General features: G+C 40.8%; 1 protein-coding gene across 4 annotated transcripts in view; it reads left to right on the top strand.

Moving 5' to 3' along the window:
- Positions 1-19,835, top strand: part of CHCHD6 (coiled-coil-helix-coiled-coil-helix domain containing 6) — a 282,327-nt gene that overhangs the window by 121,004 nt on the left and 141,488 nt on the right. For 2 of the 4 annotated variants that reach the window (XM_089521307.1, XM_089521314.1), the window contains one exon: positions 8,514-8,585. The exons of the other annotated variants lie outside the window; for them this stretch is intronic. In XM_089521307.1, coding sequence (XP_089377433.1) covers positions 8,514-8,585 — 72 coding nt within the window. The remainder of the gene's footprint in view (positions 1-8,513; positions 8,586-19,835) is intronic. 4 annotated transcript variants of the gene reach the window in all.

Below are 19,835 nucleotides of genomic sequence, written 5' to 3'. Positions count from 1 at the left end.
CATGGCTTGAAGATGCTCCTTTAGCACTGCATCTTGTGGATGCAGTGCCAGAGGAGTGTTGTCACGCTGTGTGGTGCACAGCATTACGGTGCTCTGGGGGCCGAGCCGGGGCATGCGTCGTGTAGGCACTATACCCTAACTCCAACCCCAGCCTGGCCTTAATGGTCGGTTTCCACAGGACCTAGGACTGGAAAGGGCAGCTATGAAAGAACTGGATAAGAGAACTTTAGGAATATAATTGGGAGTGCATAGATGGTATACATTGCAAGTGGCATAACACCCAGTGTCCAACCTAGTTGTTATAAAGTGTGTATGGGAATCTACCAGTCATAAGGATATTATTTGCTTTAGTTGCTTGATGTTGCAGTGGTGAATTAATTGCCTTTTGAATGCTAGCTAAAATGGATGCCTGCCTATATAAAGAGAAGTCGATTGTATGTATAATGAAAGGAGTCAACCCCATAGTATGTGGGGGGGAAGAGAGTGTATGAAGTAGATATATATTGTGATAATGTTCATCAGAGGATCAGTGCTAGATTATATTATAGAGTTTGCTAGAAGGTTTATTGTGTGCTATACCAGTATAACAGTGCAACCCAGTGCAGGCTGGGATGGGAGGGGGTTGTTTGTAAGAACGTGGGATTAAGAAATTGGTACTTATATTCATACGTGGTGGGGTTGTAGATCTGTAAAGAAATTTGGGCAATTAGTATTTAAAGAGATGAAAAAGATAACAGAAATAGAGTTAGAAATATGCCCAAAGGTAGCATTATTGTCTATATACGATAAGATCAACTGCACCCAGGCTATGAAGGACTTAATTACAAATTTACTGACAGCAGCAAGACTAATTATAGCAAAAAATGGAAAGTTCAGGAAGAGCTGCAAATACAAGAATGGTATAAAGAAGTATGGCAAATGGCAAATAATGATAAGTTAACATATGAAATTAAGGTAAAAAAGGAACGATGAAGAGGAATGATTTTGAAGCAATATGGAAAATATTTGTAAAAAAGGTTTTAGTAAAAGAGGAAGGTGGTTTACCTGAGCAGGAAGAGTTACAATTTTGGAGGGTAGAATACATGAAGATATTAGGCTCTGGTGATGGGGAGCACTTGATTATAAAGATAAATTAATTAGAGATAAAGTAATAGTTTTACATTTTAGTGGAATTATGAATAGTACATGTTAAAAAAGATAGAAATAAGATTGAAGATATCAATAATAATTTTATGTATTTTTTAATTATTGGTTTAGTTAATATTAAGTGGTTTAATATGAATAAGGATTAGATAAATTAATTAAGAATAGATAGTTTATGTGATTTATAACTTATTGTACATGGAATATTATTATTAATAAAAAAGAGATGTAATTCATTAAAAAAAGGATGTGGGATTGTTTGTGAGAGAGTCAAGTGTGGAGCTATCACTGTGAGATGAGGGACATGTTTATGGTTCTGTCCATGTGGATGCTGCCCTGTCTTTTTTTTTTTAATTTATTTTTATTAAAGTATTTCCACAATGCAATACCTTCTATATCATACATCATTAACACTTTTCCTTAAAGAAATTATAATAAAGCCCCACAACCCTTCTTTTCATTTCATATTAAAATTTAACTCTTTATCGTTTCTTTAACACACTTCCTTTCCCATTAGTAACTGGAGTTTTTTCTCTAATACCTGTTTCTACTTTTTGTGCTTCATGTGACTCTTATCTTCCATTTAGAATTTTTTATATATATATTTTAGTTCCCTCCCACGCTATAATACGCTTATTATTACATACTAATCTATGGATTTAGAGAGAGATCTACTTCTATAATCAGAAATCTTAATATTCTCCCTCCTTTGTAACAACCTAATTCTTAAATGAAAATAAAACAAACGGAGTTTCTCCTTACAACAGTATTCTCAATACTTGTACTTGTTATCCAGATCCCTCCTTAAATTTGATCCGTCCGTTTTACAAGCTCTAAACAATGTCTTACTGTCTTGTTAATCCGTATTGTATTGAGCTCTTATAAAGTCACATTGTAACGTCAGTGTCAATTTAACAATACCAAAATATTTACACATTAAATCAATATATCTCTATTAGAAAACATGTTTGCTATTTTTCCCCATTTCGTCTCCATATATAACATGGTTTTTTTCCCATTCTTTCTTCCATTTAGTATTATCCTCGTTTTTCAGTTTGGATGATAACAGATCAGTTTCCATCATTTCATATATTTTTACACGCCAGTCCTCTATATATATTTCTTTATCACTTTTCCAAAATCTAGCGTAAATTAATCTGGCGGCTGTCAACATGTAAAAAAAGATTTTTCCATATTTTGCTTCTACATCATCATTCAACATACACAATAACCAAATTTCAGGTTTCAACTCTAACTTAATCCCCAAAATATTATAGACTTCTTCTTGCATTTGTTTCCAGAACAATTTAGCTTTGTCACACGTCCACCATAAGTGGAAGTAAGTTCCTATCTCTCTGTGGCATTTCCAGCATTTCCTTTTACCCGTTTTGTAGATTTTGGCTATTTTTTCTGGGGATAAGTGCCACCTATATAAGATCTTGTAGTAATTTTCTTTAACATATTGTGATTGTGAGTATCTTAATCTTTTGTTCCATGCTCTCTCCCATTGGTCCAATTGAATTGTTTTACCACAGTTCTGTGCCCATTTAATCATGGCTTCTTTTACTACCTCATCCTCAGTGTGCCATTCTAGTGCCCTGTCTTGAAGAGATGGGAGAAGTGAAAACAGCTTGATTGTCCTATGTGAAAGAATGGAATGTTTGGGAATTATAATACAGTGGTACCCCGGGATACGAATTCACCGCGTTACGAAATTTCCGGGGTACGAAAAAGTTAGATTTAAAAAAACTGTTCCGGGTTACGAAGGATTTTGCGGGTTACGAAAATCTTTTCGGCGCGAAATTCAAAGCGCGGCTAGCGGCTAGCGGCTTTCCAGCGGCTTTTCGGGTTGCGAAATGTATCGGGTTACGAACGGCGCCGCGGAACAAATTAAATTCGTAACCCGAGGTAGCACTGTAAAAACAACATGAATGTGGTAAAAAGTTTACTTGAGCAAGAACCTCTAAATTAAACTGACCAATGATCGCTGTTGTTTGAGTTTGGGGGTGGGATCCCCAAAATAACTGTATAAATGTGCTTTAGAGCTGACAGTTTTCTAATGTCATTAAGTGCCCGTTATTCTATGTCCTCTTTTCTTCAATAAATCCATTCTGAGAAAAAATCTAGAGCTTGGTTATTGGTGAGGGGAGAGCTTGTTTAGCAGAGAATGTGACAGAAAGGTACAGTAGGAGGCAGTACAAAGAAAGGAAGACCACACACCAGATGGTTAAACTTGATCAGTGAGGTGATGGGCCTGAGCCTGCAGGACCTGAGCAGAGCAATTGAGGACAGGGGATCTTGTAGATGTCTCATCTACAAGGTCCCCATGCATTGAGGTTGACCCAAGGGCAGTTAATAATGAATGAAAGTTAGATATTGTTATGTACCAAAATAGTTGATTACAAATTGCTACTAAATTTTTTTTCTAATTCATAGAACTTAAAGATTTATGTATTCATTCATATTAGATCACCAGGGAGAGTTGTTCTATGAGGTTAAAATAAAATAAAACAGATATTTTCTATGATTTATTTCACAGATGGACTCACTACAGTGCTATACATGTACCAGCTGAGTGAATCAGGCCACAGTCACAGTGGCCTTTTGAAATATGTAGGGATGACATAAACCGGCAGCCCCCGTAACAAGCCCGCTTTTGGGGGGCCCCTCCCGGTCCCGGTCCGGTTTGGCCCCCAGCCCCCGGTTCGGGGCCCACGCGGCACCAACCCACCTTCCCCTGCCTCCCTGCGCGGCCACGCCACCCACCTCCTCCTCCTCCTCCGTTCCAGGCCGTGCGGCCATGTGGAGGAAGCGAAGGAGGAGGCGGTGCGCGGGGAGGCAGGGGAGGGTGGCGCGGGCGCACACAGGAGGCGCACCTCCTCCTCCTCCGTTGCAGGCCGCGCCAAGCGGAGGAGGAGGCAGAGGTGCCTGCCTGGCTTGGCGCTCCCTGTGGCAGCAGGCACTGGCAGGCAGCCACCCACCGCCTCCTCTGCCTGGCGCGCCTCCATGCTGGGCACTTCCTTGGGCCCGGGAGGTGGAGGCTGAGGCGGAGGTGGGTGGCTGCCTGCCTCCTGCCTTGGCACGTGGGCGGGGGGAGAACGCGCCAAGGCAGCCACCCACCTCCTCCTCCGCTTGGGCCTGGGCTGGGAGGCAGAGGAGGAGGAGGGAGGAAAGAAGGAGGAAGGAGGAAGGGGGAGGAAGGAGGGAAGGGAGGAAGAAGAGGGAGGAAAGAAGGAAGAAGGAGAAAAGGGGAGGAAGGAGGGAAGAAGGAAGGGAGGAGGAGGAGGCAGGAAGGAAGGAAGGAAAAAGGGAGGAAAGCAGGAGGAAGGAGGAAAGGGGAGGAAGGAGGGAAGAAGGAAGGGAGGAGGAGGAGGGAGGAAGGAAGGAGGAAAGGGGAGGAAGGGAGGAAGGAGGGAAGAAGGAAGGGAGGAGGAGGAGGAGGGAGGAAGGAAGGAGGGAGGGGGAGGAAGGAAGGACAAGGAGGAAGAAGAGGAGGAGGAGGAGGAGGAAGAGAATAGTGATGATGATGATATCAGCCAGCTTCTGAGGCACGACCAATGTAAGTTGCTCTGATTTTTACAAACTCATGCGCAGTGAAGAAAAACCAAAGTCCCTTGACCAAGTACACACTTCTGAGAAGTACAGTTGAATCCGAGGGCAAACCAACTTCTTGTTAAACCACCTTGACATATTCAGTGTGAAACCCAAAGAGTTTGGTTATGGAATAAGCCTCTGAAATATGCAAGAGATTGCCATGTTAAGTAAAGCCATGTTCAATGCCCAAATGTGCTGTTTGGAATGGGGGGAGGGGGGTGGCCAGAAAGGGAAAGTACATTTCTGTCATCTGTCTAGGAATAATACCCAAATGTCCTCCATTTTGATCATGCCTAAGAAACATATATTTATATTAACATTTTTTTAAAACCATCATTTTTTGCTGTGTGTCCTCCATTTTTAAAAAACGTGCCCTACATTTGAAAATTTTGTCCTACACTTGTCCTACATTTGTCCTGGTTTGGAGGTCCAGACTTATGGCAACCCTAGAAATATGGCAAGTACAAGAAGTCTTGCTTTCATATTTCCCCCGAAACAGAGCCAGCCCAAAGTAGCTAGAACTTTGTATTGCCTGAAACGATAGACAATTCCAGCATTTACTCCATTTTAAAACTCAGAGGTGAGTATGTACCTTACAATGATGGCTGTTGAAGTATACTACATAGAAAACACCTGTTTAAAAAAACAAACATGATGACATACAACTACCTTACAAAACACAGTGAAATGGCTGTGGTGGCTGAGGAGCAGACAACACTGAAGTTACAGTAACAAATATTATAAATACTATGAGGATGAGGATGGAAAAATCATGCACTGAATGCTGTTATTAACTTTATTTATGGTCCTTTCCCACCTCCTTCCTTATTTTTTGAACCCATACCTTTATTCAAAGCAAAGCACTAGTTTCTGAAAAGGATTAGGGAGCTTATTGCATACACTTTTGTCTCCGTTCTGGGCATGAGCAGGAAATGTGCATGGCAAGGCATCCCCATGCCATCGCCGACCCTAACCTGTCCCTGAATCAGGTGAGGTGCGTGAATTCTGCTCCGCTGGAAAGATTCTGGCTGAGCAAGAAACCTTTCCAGCTGAACAAAATTCACACGCCTCAGCCCAGCTAGGGGATGGGTTAGGATCGGCAATGGTATGGGAACACCTTGCTGACAGCTTAGCATGTGATAAACTCACTTTTCACTCAGCCATGCATATTCCCTCCCCATGCCCAGAACGGAGACAAAAGCGTGTGCAATAAGCTCCCAGGTCTAAGTCCAAAGGCAGAACTTCTGGCAAAATGTCCTGTCCTGGTAGCTGTGCACAATTTGTGAATAAGACTGGTAGCAAACCAAGTGGCAGCAGCATCAGAGGTGTAAACTAAAGGTCAGAACTGAGTAATGAGCAGAGGAACAGGTCAGAGCAGCAATTTGGTACTTGTAGTTGTTCCTCATTTAAACAGAAGTAGCTCCAAATGTCCCATTAAAGAATATTTTCAGTCCAAAGAAGTTAACCTAGGGATCACTGTATCAAAAGCATTATTCATGAGAAAGTAGTGGCCAATCACTGTCTTACTTTCAAATCACCTGGTGGAGATGGATTAACTGCAGGTGCACTATATTGCCTCAGAGTATAATGGCACAAAAATGCAGCCCACACAGTCATGTATGCTCCATTCTTAGTTATTCAGGTTTGAAATACTGAACCCTTTCTCAGACTTTCAAACAGAACTCAATTAAAGTACAGAGGACAGGGGAATAGCAGCACTTCAGTGGCAAGGCCTACTCCTGTTTTTATGCCGTGTTCATTTAGCATTTGATAAAGGGTTATTGCTAGGGTTACCTGGCTGAAAACTGGAGAGGGTGTCTGTACCTTTAATGGTTGTGCAGAAAAGAGAATTTTCACAGGTGTTGCTTGTTACCTGGTTGTATGACAAGCATCACCTGCTGATATTCTCTCTTTTGTGTATCCTTTAAAGGTGCAGAGCCCTCTCCAGTTTTTAACCTTGCAATCCTCCTATTTTTGCCTGTACTTTCCCTTTGAATTATCCAGTTTTCTATAAACAGTGCTTCAAATACACCAGGGGCAATAAACCTGGGATTCTGCAACATGGTCTTCTAACCCAGTGGTCCCCAAACTGTTCTCTTTAAGGGATTTTGGACTTCAGCTCCCTGAATCCCCGACTATTCATCAACATGGCTGTGCTTTCTGGGAGCTGAAGTCCAACATTTTTTAAAGGGCATTGTTTGAGGACCACTGCAACTAAACTAAGTATGTACAGTTGTTCCTCCACATTCACAGATTTAACATTTGTGGTTTAAATTATTCACAAGTTTGCACAGCTGGGAAGGGTGTGCATGCACTCCCTCCTGGGTTTTTCCCTGTATTCGTGAGGGTCTTTGCGCCCCTAATCCCCATGAATGTGGAAGGTAGACTGTATTCCTTTAAGCTGTCCTATTGCCACACAGAGTCTTACTTGGTGGCATCTGAAATGCTATTGCTCCTGTTCCTGGTGATAATGGTGCAAATACCTTAGTTCTCCTGCCACTGTGAAGTGAAAAACGACTAGTTGTCCAAGGACCAAATGTAAAAACAAGAAATTAATTCAGGATGTGTTGTAAAATGGGTTGTATCTTTTCGGTTTCTTTTTATTAGCTGTGAGATGATACGATAGTGTTTATTCCCATTTTAGAGTACAGCTGACCCTTGGAAATCGTGGGGGATCCATTCTGGACACCCCCCTGTGAGTTCCAAAAACTGTGCTTATTCAAACCCCATAGGCTTGAATGCACGTGTCCCATTGGCATTAATGGTGGTTGGCCCTCCACGGATTTTCAAATCTGCCCATCTCAAGTCTGCGGACTTGGAGGGGAGACTGTAGTTTATAAAAATAGAGTTCATAGTCCACTAAATGGTGCACTTACCCCATTTGCTAATTAGATGCTGTTTTTAACTCAGTTGAAGCTTCTTGACTCTGTTATTCCATATTTTCCAGCATTTATTTGCTTTAAAATAAAGGGGAGTACACCACCTCAGAATGTGATGGAGTCTCCTTCTTTGAAGGTTTTAAAGCAGAGGCTGGATGGCTGTCTTTCAGGGGGTACTTTGATTGTGTAATCCTGCATGGCAGGGGGTTGGGTGGCTGGCCATTGGGGTTGCTTCCAACTCTAGGATTCTATGATTCCCTTAACAGCAGTAGAAGCTAACATTTTTACCAGATATTTCCTAATTTATTTCATTTCTAGTGAATGTAAAGACATATAATAAAATTAAGGGACAGTTTTTTGTTTAACTTAGGGCCTGAACATACAGGCCAAAATAAAAATGCCTTGGGTCCCTTTGGAGGTATGCTGTTTAAATGACACAAACATCTTAAGAGGCCAGAAGCTGGGCCAAAGCTGTGCTCTAGTCCTTAGGACTGGAGTGTGGCTTTGGCATGGCCTCCGGCTTCTTAGGACATATGCATCATTTAAACAGCATACTGTACCTCCAAAATGACCTGAAGCAACCTTTATTTTGGCCTGTCTGTTCAGGCCATTAGTTGTCAGTTTTCACTGGTAGGAAGGGGGAACAGCTGTCATAACTATCATGAATTCTGATATTATTTTTTAAAATCTGTTTCTAAGATATTGTATGCTTTGGTAGTGTTTAGTGTGTTTTGACTTCATGACTTCCTCATCGCAGTGTTGTGAAAAGTGGTGGCCTTTGTCAGCAACTCATCTGAGCCCTGTAGCCAATGCTGGCATACGGCAGAGTAAACTGGCAAATTCAGAAACGTGGTTCTCAGTCCTCAGTTGAGATAACAGCAACTGGATGTCTTCCAGGAACTGAAGAAATGCAGGAACCTCCGGGGACTCTCAGCAACTGATGCCAGGCTTCAGCTGATAAACAACCAGGCAAGCCAAGTCTCCCGAAGTGCTTTATTTACAGTGCTATAATACAGATCACACACGAATACCAACTCTCCTACTACAACCCACAAAGCAGTCACTGGAAGCTCCTGAGTTTATATAGCCTTCAGACCATGCGGTCTCCCAAACCCAGTGACTTCCTGTGTTACATTCTAAAGTGTCCCCCTGTGCAATCCAGCTAGGTGTTTCATCATCCAGGCTTAGTGCATGCAGGCACCAGAGTGTCCTTGAGGCTATGAGCATCAGCTGTGCTTGATCAGCCTTGTCCTTCCAGTGCTGGATGCTCATGGTCAGACACACACACACATCTAAGCATTTCCCAGTGTGCTGACTTTAACCCCTGACAGCCTTTCATACTACATTCCTAATACATGGTGTCCAGTGATTCACTTTGTTTTATTGCTTCTCATTTTCTCCTTTTGTTGCTAAATTCCCCAGAACAAGTTTTAGGTCTTAATCTCCTTCAACTTTTAATTATTAGCCTGTTTTCTCTCATGCAAATGAGCTCTCACTGCCTTGGACATCCAAGTATTAGCTGTGACTTTGTTGTCCTCCCTTGATATTCAGTCTCTGTTGGAGTGTCAGTTTTATGCCAGCATGAATTCCTAGAGGAGTGAATGCATGTCTTGTAATCTTAATGCTTCCAGCTAGAAAATAAGTAGACTCGGTTTAGCTTCTTTCTGGTTGCATTTTCCCTTTTTTTGTGGGAATATGAGAAATGGATATTGGAGAATAGAACTATATTGCTGACATCTCATCATTGTGGTTGTTACAGATAACAAATTTCACAACATTCATGCTACTATATTCTTCTTCTTTGTCCCATTGTTTTCACTTATTATTAATATTATTAGTAATGAAATATTATTTTCCTTTTACGAGTCTTATTTAGTCCTCTAACATTTAGTGGTCCTATTTTAAGTTTCATTTTTCACACACTCCCGCCCTCTCTAGATCCTTTTCTAGCTAACTCTCTTCTTCTTCTCGATCTGTATTACTTGTATCCGATCCTTCCTCTCTTTCTAACAGTTGTACTTCTCCTTCCTCCAGGTTTATTGGGTCTTTTCCCCCAGCGTTCCTTTTTCCTTCATCTTTTTCTCCTTCTCCTTCGCCTAAATCCTTTTTCCTACTTTTTATTTTCTGAGAAAATCTTTAGCTTTGTCTATACTGTCTATTCTGTATTTCCTTTGTTTATATGCTACTGTCATGCCTTTTATTTTCCCTCATCTATATCTTTTGTCATTCTTTTGTAATATTACTGTGAGAAATTTATATTCTCGTCTTTTTTGCAAAATTTGGAGGGATGTGTCTTTAAATTAAGTTAAATCGTTGCTAAAAACCCTCCCTAGACCCCCTGGTAAGGAATAACTATAGACCGGTCTCATTGTTACCAATTCTGGGTAAGGTGATCGAGAGAGCGGTCGCCTTCCAACTCCAAGCAGTCTTGGATGAAACTGATTATCTGGACCCATTTCAAACTGGCTTCAGAGCAGGATATGGAGTTGAGACTGCCATGGTCACCTTAGTCGATGATCTCCATCTGGGCATCGACAGGGGAAGTGTGACTTGGTTGGTGCTTTTGGACATCTCAGCGGCTTTTGATACCATAGACCATGGTATCCTTCTGGAACACTCGAGGGAACTGGGTATCGGGGGCACTGCGCTCCAGTGGTTCTGATCCTATCTCTCGGGCAGATTCCAGATGGTGCAGTTGGGGGACACTTGCTCCTCTAAGAGGGAACTAACATCTGGGGTCCCTCAGGGAGCTATTTTGTCCCCACTTTGTTCAACATTTACATGAAACCACTGGGAGAGATCATCTGGAGACACGGGGCGTGATGTTATCAGTACGCTGATGACACCCAAATATGTTTCTCTGTGTCTCCGACTAATGCAGTGACTAAGGATGGCATCTCTCCTCTGAATGCCTGCCTGGAGTCGGTAATGGGCTGGATGAGGGAAAACAAACTCAGTCTGAATCCAGAGAAAACAGAAGTACTGGTGATAGGTTCCCCAGGCATGGGGAAGGAAATTTGTCCACCTGTCCTGAACGGAGTCACATTTCCCCTGAAGGATGAAGTTCGCAGTCTAGGAGTACTTCTGGACTCGTCCCTGCAATTGTCATCTCAAGTAGATGCGACGGTCAGAAGTGCTTGCTATCAACTTCGGTTGATATGCCAACTGCGACCTTACCTGGGCCAAATGGACCTTCAAACTGTGGTACATGCTCTGATCACCTCTTGTCTAGATTTCTGTAATGCGCTCTACATGGGGCTACCCTTGTACCAAGCCTGGAAGCTTCAGTTAGTACAAAATATGGCAGCCAGACTGGTCACCAGTACATCTAGGTTTGACCATATAAGACCTATTTTAAAAGATCTTCACTGGCTGCCTATTTGCTTCCGAGCGCAATACAAGGTGTTGGTTATTACCTATAAAGCCCTACATGGCTTGGGCCCGAGTTACTTGAGGGACCGCTTCTCCCCATATAATCCGCCCCGCACACTCAGAACATCCGGGAAGAATCTTATGGAAATTCCACCTTCCAAATATGTTTCTACATCCCAGATGGCCTTTTCAGTGGTGGCCCCGCGAATCTGGAATAGCCTTCCCGAGGAGCTCCGTTTGACGACCCCCCTAGAAACATTTAAAAAAAGGCTTAAAACCTTCCTTTTTTGTCAAGCCTTCCCCCCTGATAAATGAAGTTGTGTATGTTGATGCCATTGATTCCCTGCCTTACCTTGCTGTATGACAGTGTTTTAAATTTTGTATAATTGGTTTTTATCTAGAGGTGTTTTGTAACGGTTTTTTATGGAGTAATGGTTTTCTACGGCTGTAAACCGCTTTGATCTGTGGAAAAGCGGTATACAAATAAAATTTATTATTATTATTAAATATTTCAATCTTTTTTTCCTCAATCATCACAATGTGAGAGTAGCTTTGTTGGCATATTTTATTTCTTATTCTAGCATTTGTGAAGCAAATGGCAATATCTCTTGGGATTTTTCTTTCCTTAGCTCACTTAGAATTAATTCTGAAGATTTTTTTCTATCTGTAGATCTATCATTTCATCTGGCATATCCACATATTGTGCCAATATTGGTATCATCCTTTCTAATAATTGTTCATTTTGTACTTCCATCACTCCTCTTAACTTAATACATCTTTCTATATTTCTACTTTCTATATTTCTACTATCTTGTACGAGGTTGTTCTAATGTTCTATCTGTTGTTCTCTTATAATCCATTCTGTTCTGTTTTCTAGCTCTTTTGTTTTAACTGTCAATTCTTCTACATCTGTCTTTATTCCTGTCATTTCACTGGTCAATTTATCTATCTTTTTAGACAGGCCCTTCTGTAAATCTGATCTTATTTCTTCTCTATTGTCTTTTAGTTCCTGTCTCATCTCTTTCCTAAATTCCTTCTTAAAGTCTTTTTTGAACTGCCTTAATTCTTGTAATATTATGACATTTATATTTGTTTGTTTTGATTCTATTAATCCTCCTCTAGAGCTAGTTACTCCTTGTGGATTTGGCTGAGTATGTGATCTTAACTTTGTGCTATATGCCATTTTCTTCTTGTCTTTTTTTCCTGATCTCTTGTCTCTATCTCAAATTATTTAATCCTTCTCTGCCTCCGCGTTTCTCCTCCGTCTCCTCCTCTGCTGTTCTCCGCCTCCGCCCGCTCCTTCTCTCCCGCGTCAGCGTTTTTCTCCTGCGTCTCCTTCTCCACTGTTCTCTGCTGTTCTCTGCCTTGGCCCGCTCCTTCTCTCCCGCATCGGTGTTTCTTTCCTCCGTCTCCTTCTTCGCTGTTCTCCGCCTCAGCCCACTCTTTCTATCCCGTGTTGTTGTTTCTCTCCTCCATCTCCTTCTCCACTGTTCTCTGCCTTGGCCTGCTCCTTCTCTCCCGCGTTGGCGTTTCTTTCCTCCGTCTCCTTCTCCTCTGTTCTCTGCCTCGGCCAGTCCTTCTTTCCCCCGCCAGTTCCTTCCTCCCTCTGTCTCCTTCTCTGCTGTTCTCCAGTGTTCTCTGCCTTGGCCAGTCCTTCTTTCCCCCGTCCCCTTCTCAGCTGTTCTCTGCCACAGCTTCTCCTCTTTCTTTCCTGCCATCACTCTCACAGCAGTAAGCTATTACACAGTCCTCAATTCATATACGCCTCTGTCTTTGTCTTTATACTTTTATATTTTGTATCTTCAAAAGGATAAATTTCGCTTTCGCTTCTTATGGATGTAATTAAAGGATTACTGGCAAGTTGGTGCCTTCAGGCTACTGTCAGCGGCACTGCCTGCTCTGTGGTTTCTTGGCCCTTTTTGCCCCCCATCACCTGTTGAGGCTTCTGGAAGGTTATAGAGGTACTATCGACCTGCAACAGGCCCCACTATACTGCACCTTATCCGGTGAAGTAGACCTCAGTTTTGTTCCCGAAGGTCCGTTTGTTGAGGTTAGCCGCTAAGCAGAGCGGGACAAGTTCGTACTCCGTGCTCCTACTCGCTTGCCTTCGCCCCCGAAAGTCTACCATTACTATTATTCTTATTTGCAAGATACACATGTCCTAACTGTGTTCTTTTTTTATATAATTCCTCCTTCAGTTTTTAACACACAAATATGAACAAATATGGAATGGTAGCCAATAGCATCCTTCCACCAGCAGAGCTCTTGCACATGTACCCCTGCTGTTGATAACTGCTGTCACTGACTTTGACTGATGGCAGCCCTGTGAATTGGAGACTTCCACCTTACCTTATCAGCAGCAGCCCTGCTCAGGTCTTGTAGTCTAAGGGATGTGGCTTTCTTAAGTCTTTTCATCTGCAATTTGCTCTTCCTCTTTTCCTACAGCCTTACAAAGGATTATCATTTTTTTTTCTAGAGAGCCATGTCTTCCCATGATATGCTCAAGGCATGATAGTCTCAGCTTAGTCATTTTAGTTTAGTCTGCATGGCATCTAGGGTGAATTCAGGGGTTGGATTGTCTCTTCATTGGGTTTTTATGTTCAAAGACATTCAAAAAGGGCTTACATTGCCTCCTCCTGTGCTGTATTAACAAGTGTTTGCAGTGGTGCTACTGTTGTTGTTTGTTATCGTTTCTCTGCACATAATGACTTAATAAAGGTTTCACTGTAAGCTGAGTTTCACTACAGCAAATAGCAGTGTATGGTCCGATACAGACGGGCACTTTGTGGCGGTGGTGGTTCTAGGGTTAGGGACCAAACACCAACCGCACGATCTCTAAGCCTAGCATGTCATGGCAACGGCTTCATGGTGGTGTCCCGTCCACACGGACTCTGCCATGATGATGTCGCCGCCATGCAGCATCTGCACGTCGCTGCATGTTGCTTACATCATGAGTGCACCAATGGGTGTCTGATTTGCCAATGGTGCACTCGTGACATAAGTCAGGTGCCGCAAAAAGAACCCAGAAGAACCAGGTTCTTTTTACTGCACAGGGATACTGTGCGGTTTGGTGGTTGTGGTGTCCTTCTGCAGGTAAAATGGGCGAGTCCAGCCCGCCCTATCGGGGCAGTCAGTACTGCCCCTATGAAATGAGTGCCTTTTTGAAGCTGCCATTATCTTCACTCTTCTTCCTTGTCCCTCTTAGGTTGCATCTGATTCAGTATACCTTGGCTGCCTCACACCCACTATTGGCAACCTGGATGATTCCTCCATATTTTTTTTAAAAAATCCTTCCCTAAATGTTTATTAGCTAAAATGTATTTTTTTTTAATCAGCAAGTGTTTTTCATAGCTTCATGTTTCTGTCACTTTAGGGCTGAGTTCAGTTGTTGGCTTGATAAAGTGCCCCTTTTTTATGGAGAGGAAGCTTCCGAGTATCTAGAAAGACTTACACTCTTCATAGGACAGTGTGTTTAGCTTTTATTTGTGTGTTTGTTATAAATGTGTCCATTGTCACCTTCTGTTCATGCCTCTAGGATGTCTTTGGAAATGAGGGTTCCCCCCCCATCTCTATAGGAATTTCCTGTTTAAAAACATTAAAATATAAAGGATAGTTAAGCTGTTTATGCTCAGAGGCATCCTACTAGGCTGTAGTTAAATTGCCCTGCATTTTTTCCTTACGGAAAACAGAATATGTGATAAACCCAAAGCACCCATGATGAGTGATGATATCCTGCACCAAAATTGCCAGTAACAATGTTCAGTGATGGAATTGCCTCAGCTTCAGTGCATGATTGTGGATTTCCTCTTCAGTTATGCAATTCCCTGTGCTCCAGCTGTGGGTGCCTGATTTGCATAATCTCCATGTGGTTTACATCTTAATAGCCCCATTACATCTATGCATATATGTGATCTGATAGGCTGCTGATAGTCCTTTATTGGCTTATTGAGTTAGAATTTTTATGCTTTGTGTCAGCAACAAAACACATCTTTGCTTCATTTCCATTAGATTATGTTGGTTACAACATAGGCATTACATAGAAGAAAAGCAGGAAACAGCTTTGAAACACAGAAAGAATCTAAATGTAGAAAGTCAAGCCCTGAAAATAATTACTTTTAAGCAATGATTTTTTGATCCAAATTAACCTTTTTTCAAAAAAAAAATCATTAGAATGCCCCTCCTTTCTGTTATTCATAATGCAGATGTTATATGTATGCCTGCTTCAATCATAGCTTCATTTATTCCATAATATAAATTATACAAAGTCAGTTGCTGAAACAGTATTTCAGCGTGACAACAGTCTTGTTTGCTGTATCTGCAACAGATTGGTCTACATTCTAAATATGCTGCTTCCTTGGGACGATTCCAAAGGACATTTGGGGATTGTGATAAATCTTGGTGTGGTGTGCCTTCATCTGATTTCTGATTTATGGTGACTCTAAGATTCATGAGGGGTGGTTTTTTTTTGGCAAGTTTTTTCAGAGCGGATTTGCCATTTCCATCCCCCCAGGCTGAGAGCATGCGACTTGCCATTTTTCCAGGTTTGACAACTGTTGCCATGGGTGGTCACCAAGTAGATCTTCAGTGCTTCAGATTTAAACTCTGACAATCCCTAATCATTGGCCAGACTGGTAGGGGAAGAGGGGAGTCTAAAAAGCTGGCAATCTGCCATCCAAAACAGATCTTTCTGCACTTACGTAACTATTCACAGAAATAAATACACAAGTAAAAATCTTATTTTTTTACATGATGTTTTGGTGATGCATTAGCTCAGTCCTATCTATATTGCTTGAAATAAACCCATTTGAGCTGAATTATTTGCTAATTTAAAAAAGACTGCTGGAAGGAAATGAACATACAAACCTCATGCACCCACATCCAAGGCCAGCTATTCTAACCTGATCCAGTAGGTAGCAACACAGGAAAAATGAAATGTGTGTTAGATAAGGAGCTAGATAAGGAAAGTAGATTGTACAAATGACCAAATCCTCACTATCTTTATATCTTCCATCTTCCTAATTCTACATACTTCTGACTTCCTTCCTCTCTTGTTTATCTGTTTTTTTTGTTTTGCATCTCTTTTATCAAAATCTTTAAAGAGTTTCTCTATATGTTTTATATTCATGTACGTTGAGTTTATAAAGAAGATGTCTCAATATCATAATACTCTATTTTTTTGTTAACCCAGCTTATCTTATAAATTTGTCCTCTAATGTGAATGCTTCATTTTCTACAATATGTACCTTGTATGGTTCTTAGTCAGTCTATTTCTACTCATACTCTACTATAAAAATATTACCCCATTACTCCTTCATATATTCACAAACTGGACGCTAGTCTTCCTTAATTTTCCCTGTTGTTTTATTTTTTAAAATTTGTGTCAATGTATCCATTTCTATTATTTTTAATAATTTCATTATCCAATCATCTTTACTTGGGATGGATATCCTTCGTTTTCCATTTTTGGACTAAAAGTCATATAAAAAAGTACATTTCCATATTTTTTTCTATATCATTTTCAAAAATTCCCAATAAAAAGCTGTTTTAACTAATTTCTTGCCTATTTATTTTTCACTATTTCAGTCAAAATAAAATGAATACTAAAATCAATAAATGGAATAATGTCTCGTGTTCAAGAACAAATGTTTTGTTGCCTTAACAACTGACATTAGAATTTTAGGCTTTGTTAACTTGTCACTGTAAAAATATCCTCCCCATTAATTTTATTTTGGCCCTCACTTTTTTGCAAACCAACCAATTGCAAAAAGCTTTCAGCGCTTATAGTGTATACACTTTGGTATTCAAAGCCTGAGAACAACACTTTCAAGAGAGCATTTCTCTGATACAGTGGCCTAATTTGGTAGGAAAAACGGAGCCCAAATTCTTGCTTCAGTTAATACTGAGAAGATAGTCTTTCTCTGTCCATGTGTGCAGAATATATTAAGTCTGCACAGTTCCAGTATGTCTAAAACAGTGTCCTTGGGCCAGTAGCCAATCTGTAGTAGATTCTCTACATACTGCAAAATGGAGAAGTGGAAATGCACTATGAAACAACATGTTACACCTCCTGCCTTGCTCACCATCCTCTTTAACACTTTAACCCAGCCTTTTTACATTTGCCATGGCCTTGAGCCAATAGCTTGTGGAGGAAAAGACAAGCTCATCCATTTTAGTTTTTTTTAGAGCCATCCATTTGTTTTTGTGTACACACAGAGCAGGTGTGCTGATTTAGTCAGGAGCTTATCTCAGAATTTAAATGACAAAAATCTTTTTATATTCATGGTGATATCCATACATTTTGCTCTCAGAGTTGTTAAATGCTTATAAAAACGGCTTGGGTCAAAGTTGTTGATTTCCAAATTGTCTCAAGGGCATTTAGAAGCAGAACCGGTGGTTATTTAGACTTCTCAGCTGCACTTGCTCCCTCCTTCACAAACTACCCTCTTGATCTTTCAGTTGCATTCTTTTGCAGCCAAGTGACCTCCTCATAAAGCTCCAATCAAAGCTCTTCTAGTTCACTGCACAGTCTTATAATATTCTCAAGAGCATAATTGGAGCAGGGCGTTTAACTCTTCAGATTTAAATTAAAACTGGACAATAACTGTTGTGGGTTTTTTTTTTCATTCTTTCATTTTCTTGGAACCTAGCAGTCATTTGTTACGGAGAATATTGTATTTGTACATTGCTCAAGCAACTTCTATCCTCTTGTTGATGAAGTTTCTTTGTATTCAGGACTGGAAAGTTGTAGCAAGTTAGAATTTCTAAGGATAAGAAGACAGAGCCCAAGTTCTTGCAATGTAGAGTCCAATTCTGTATTCTTTCATGAGGCAGCAGTCTCTCTGTATGAAGGTAGGGAGGTCTGTATGCATATAAGTTACCTAACCCTCCCTCCCCCCCAATTGCCTTAAAATTTTGCTGTAGCACAGAGAAGATTGTACAACCACAACCCAGTCTGCTGCTCATGAATGGTTTGGCTTTATCAAAGCAATTCTCACAGCAAGCAATCTTAAAATGGCTTCTATATAGTACAGTGGTTTTCAGACAGAAAATCTTCTTTTGAGTATTATAATCCCTAGTACTGAAAGCATATACACTTTCAAAAAATTTCCTGCTTGTAACACCTTCTCTGTGATCTATGTTATCAGTTGTCCTTTGAATCAGTCATACTTAGAAAAAACATCTATGGCTCTTACGTATCGCATAGCAAAGAACCCCTCCCAGGTCTCCTGCAAAGACTGTGCAGCTTCTTCTAGCCCTTGGCAGTTGCCCACCCCTGATTTAGGGAGATTTGTTTTACACTCGTCCAGTTTTAACTGGTCCAATATATTTCTTAATGATGATACTGTAGATGCAGGTTCATATAAGAAATATGTATACATTTAGATTTTATTTGTATTTTATCTTTATGCCTTGCCTTTTATAATTGGTGATGCATACCAGTATTTATTGTCCTCCCTCTTTTTCTTTTAAAGCCCTTGAAGAAGGCCATACAAATATTTTTTGGATGAAATGCATTGGATGAAATGCATTGGAAACTCAAAGACTCAGTTTCTCTTTCACGTCTGGTTTATTGGATGTTTCCGGTTCCTTCTGCTTTTCCCCTCTATATGTTTTGCACTTGAGCTGCATGTTTTCCTTACATGTTTTGTGTAGAAACCTGAGCCATTATAATAATAATAATAATAATAATAATAATAATAATAATAAATAATATGCTTTATTTTTATACCGCTTTTCCGAGGTGATTATGGCCAGTGATCTCAGATACTGGGAGATGAAGTTGAAAACATGTGATATAGCAGCTGTTTTATGCACAAATGGCTTATGCTCCCATTACTGGAGGAGTATTCCCGGAATTTTGCCTTATACATCTGTGATTAATTGGCTTTTTGTTCTTTGCTAGATCCTACTTCCAGTTCTGCCCCAGCTTAGCAAAGGCATTCTTTGAGTGCCTCCTCCTCTGTGGTCTTGCCTTATGCTGCAAACTGTGGTCCACTGAGAAGATGAGATCACTAGTGGAACCACTGTTCTAGGCCACACTCTTTCACAGCACATTGAATTGGAAAAGGAGCTTAAGGCTTTCTGGGAAAGGGGATGCTTATACCTGATAGGAGTCATCACCCCAAATAACTGAAAGGAGTAAAGTAGGAACAAAAATTTAATTGCTACATTTACAGTCAATTCTCCACATTTGCAGCTTTGGCTTTTGTGGATTTGGTTATTAATAGGTAGATGAATAGGATCTGTCTAGGAATCTGTAGTTCCTCTGGAGTCACTCTGCTGGAAGTTACCATAGAGTCACATTAGAAGACCTAGAGGTTCCTATAGAAAACACGTCTCTAAGCATTTCTGGGTCCTCTGGCATGATTCTGTGGTCCATTTCTGGTGGATGTGGACCATAGAATTGTGCTGGAGGACCTAGAGATTCTTAGAGTGCTATTCTCTCAGGAAGAACTCTTTTTTTTTTTATTTGCAGTTTTCCTACTTTCATGGGAGTCCTGTTCCCCTAACCCAAGTGAATGTGGAGGGCTCACTGTAGAATTTTATTCTTCTCCAAGCTTGTCTTTAGCATAGAATTATTATTCCCACATATATATATTTTCTCCTAACCTTGGTGAATGTGGAGAGCCCACTGTATAATTTTATTCTTCTCCAAGCTTGCCTTAGTATAGAATTGTTTCTCCTATATGTATATATAAATATATATGTTTGTGTATATAAAAGGGAGTGGCTGCCAGAGTCTGTCAAGTTCCTCGAACTTTCATTCCTTTTTTACTCACATTTTTTATGAAGGACCCTCAAAACACTTTATTTTCCAACCCCCTCACCCCCCCCCCCCCATTGCAT

This window comes from Sceloporus occidentalis, unplaced genomic scaffold (genome assembly GCF_023333645.1).
Source record: "Sceloporus occidentalis isolate IW3139 unplaced genomic scaffold, rSceOcc1.0.p SCAF_1, whole genome shotgun sequence".
In the NCBI taxonomy this organism is placed as follows: domain Eukaryota; kingdom Metazoa; phylum Chordata; class Lepidosauria; order Squamata; family Phrynosomatidae; genus Sceloporus; species Sceloporus occidentalis.
Note: the sequence above shows the minus strand (reverse complement) of the source record. Positions and strands in the feature narration are given on the sequence as shown.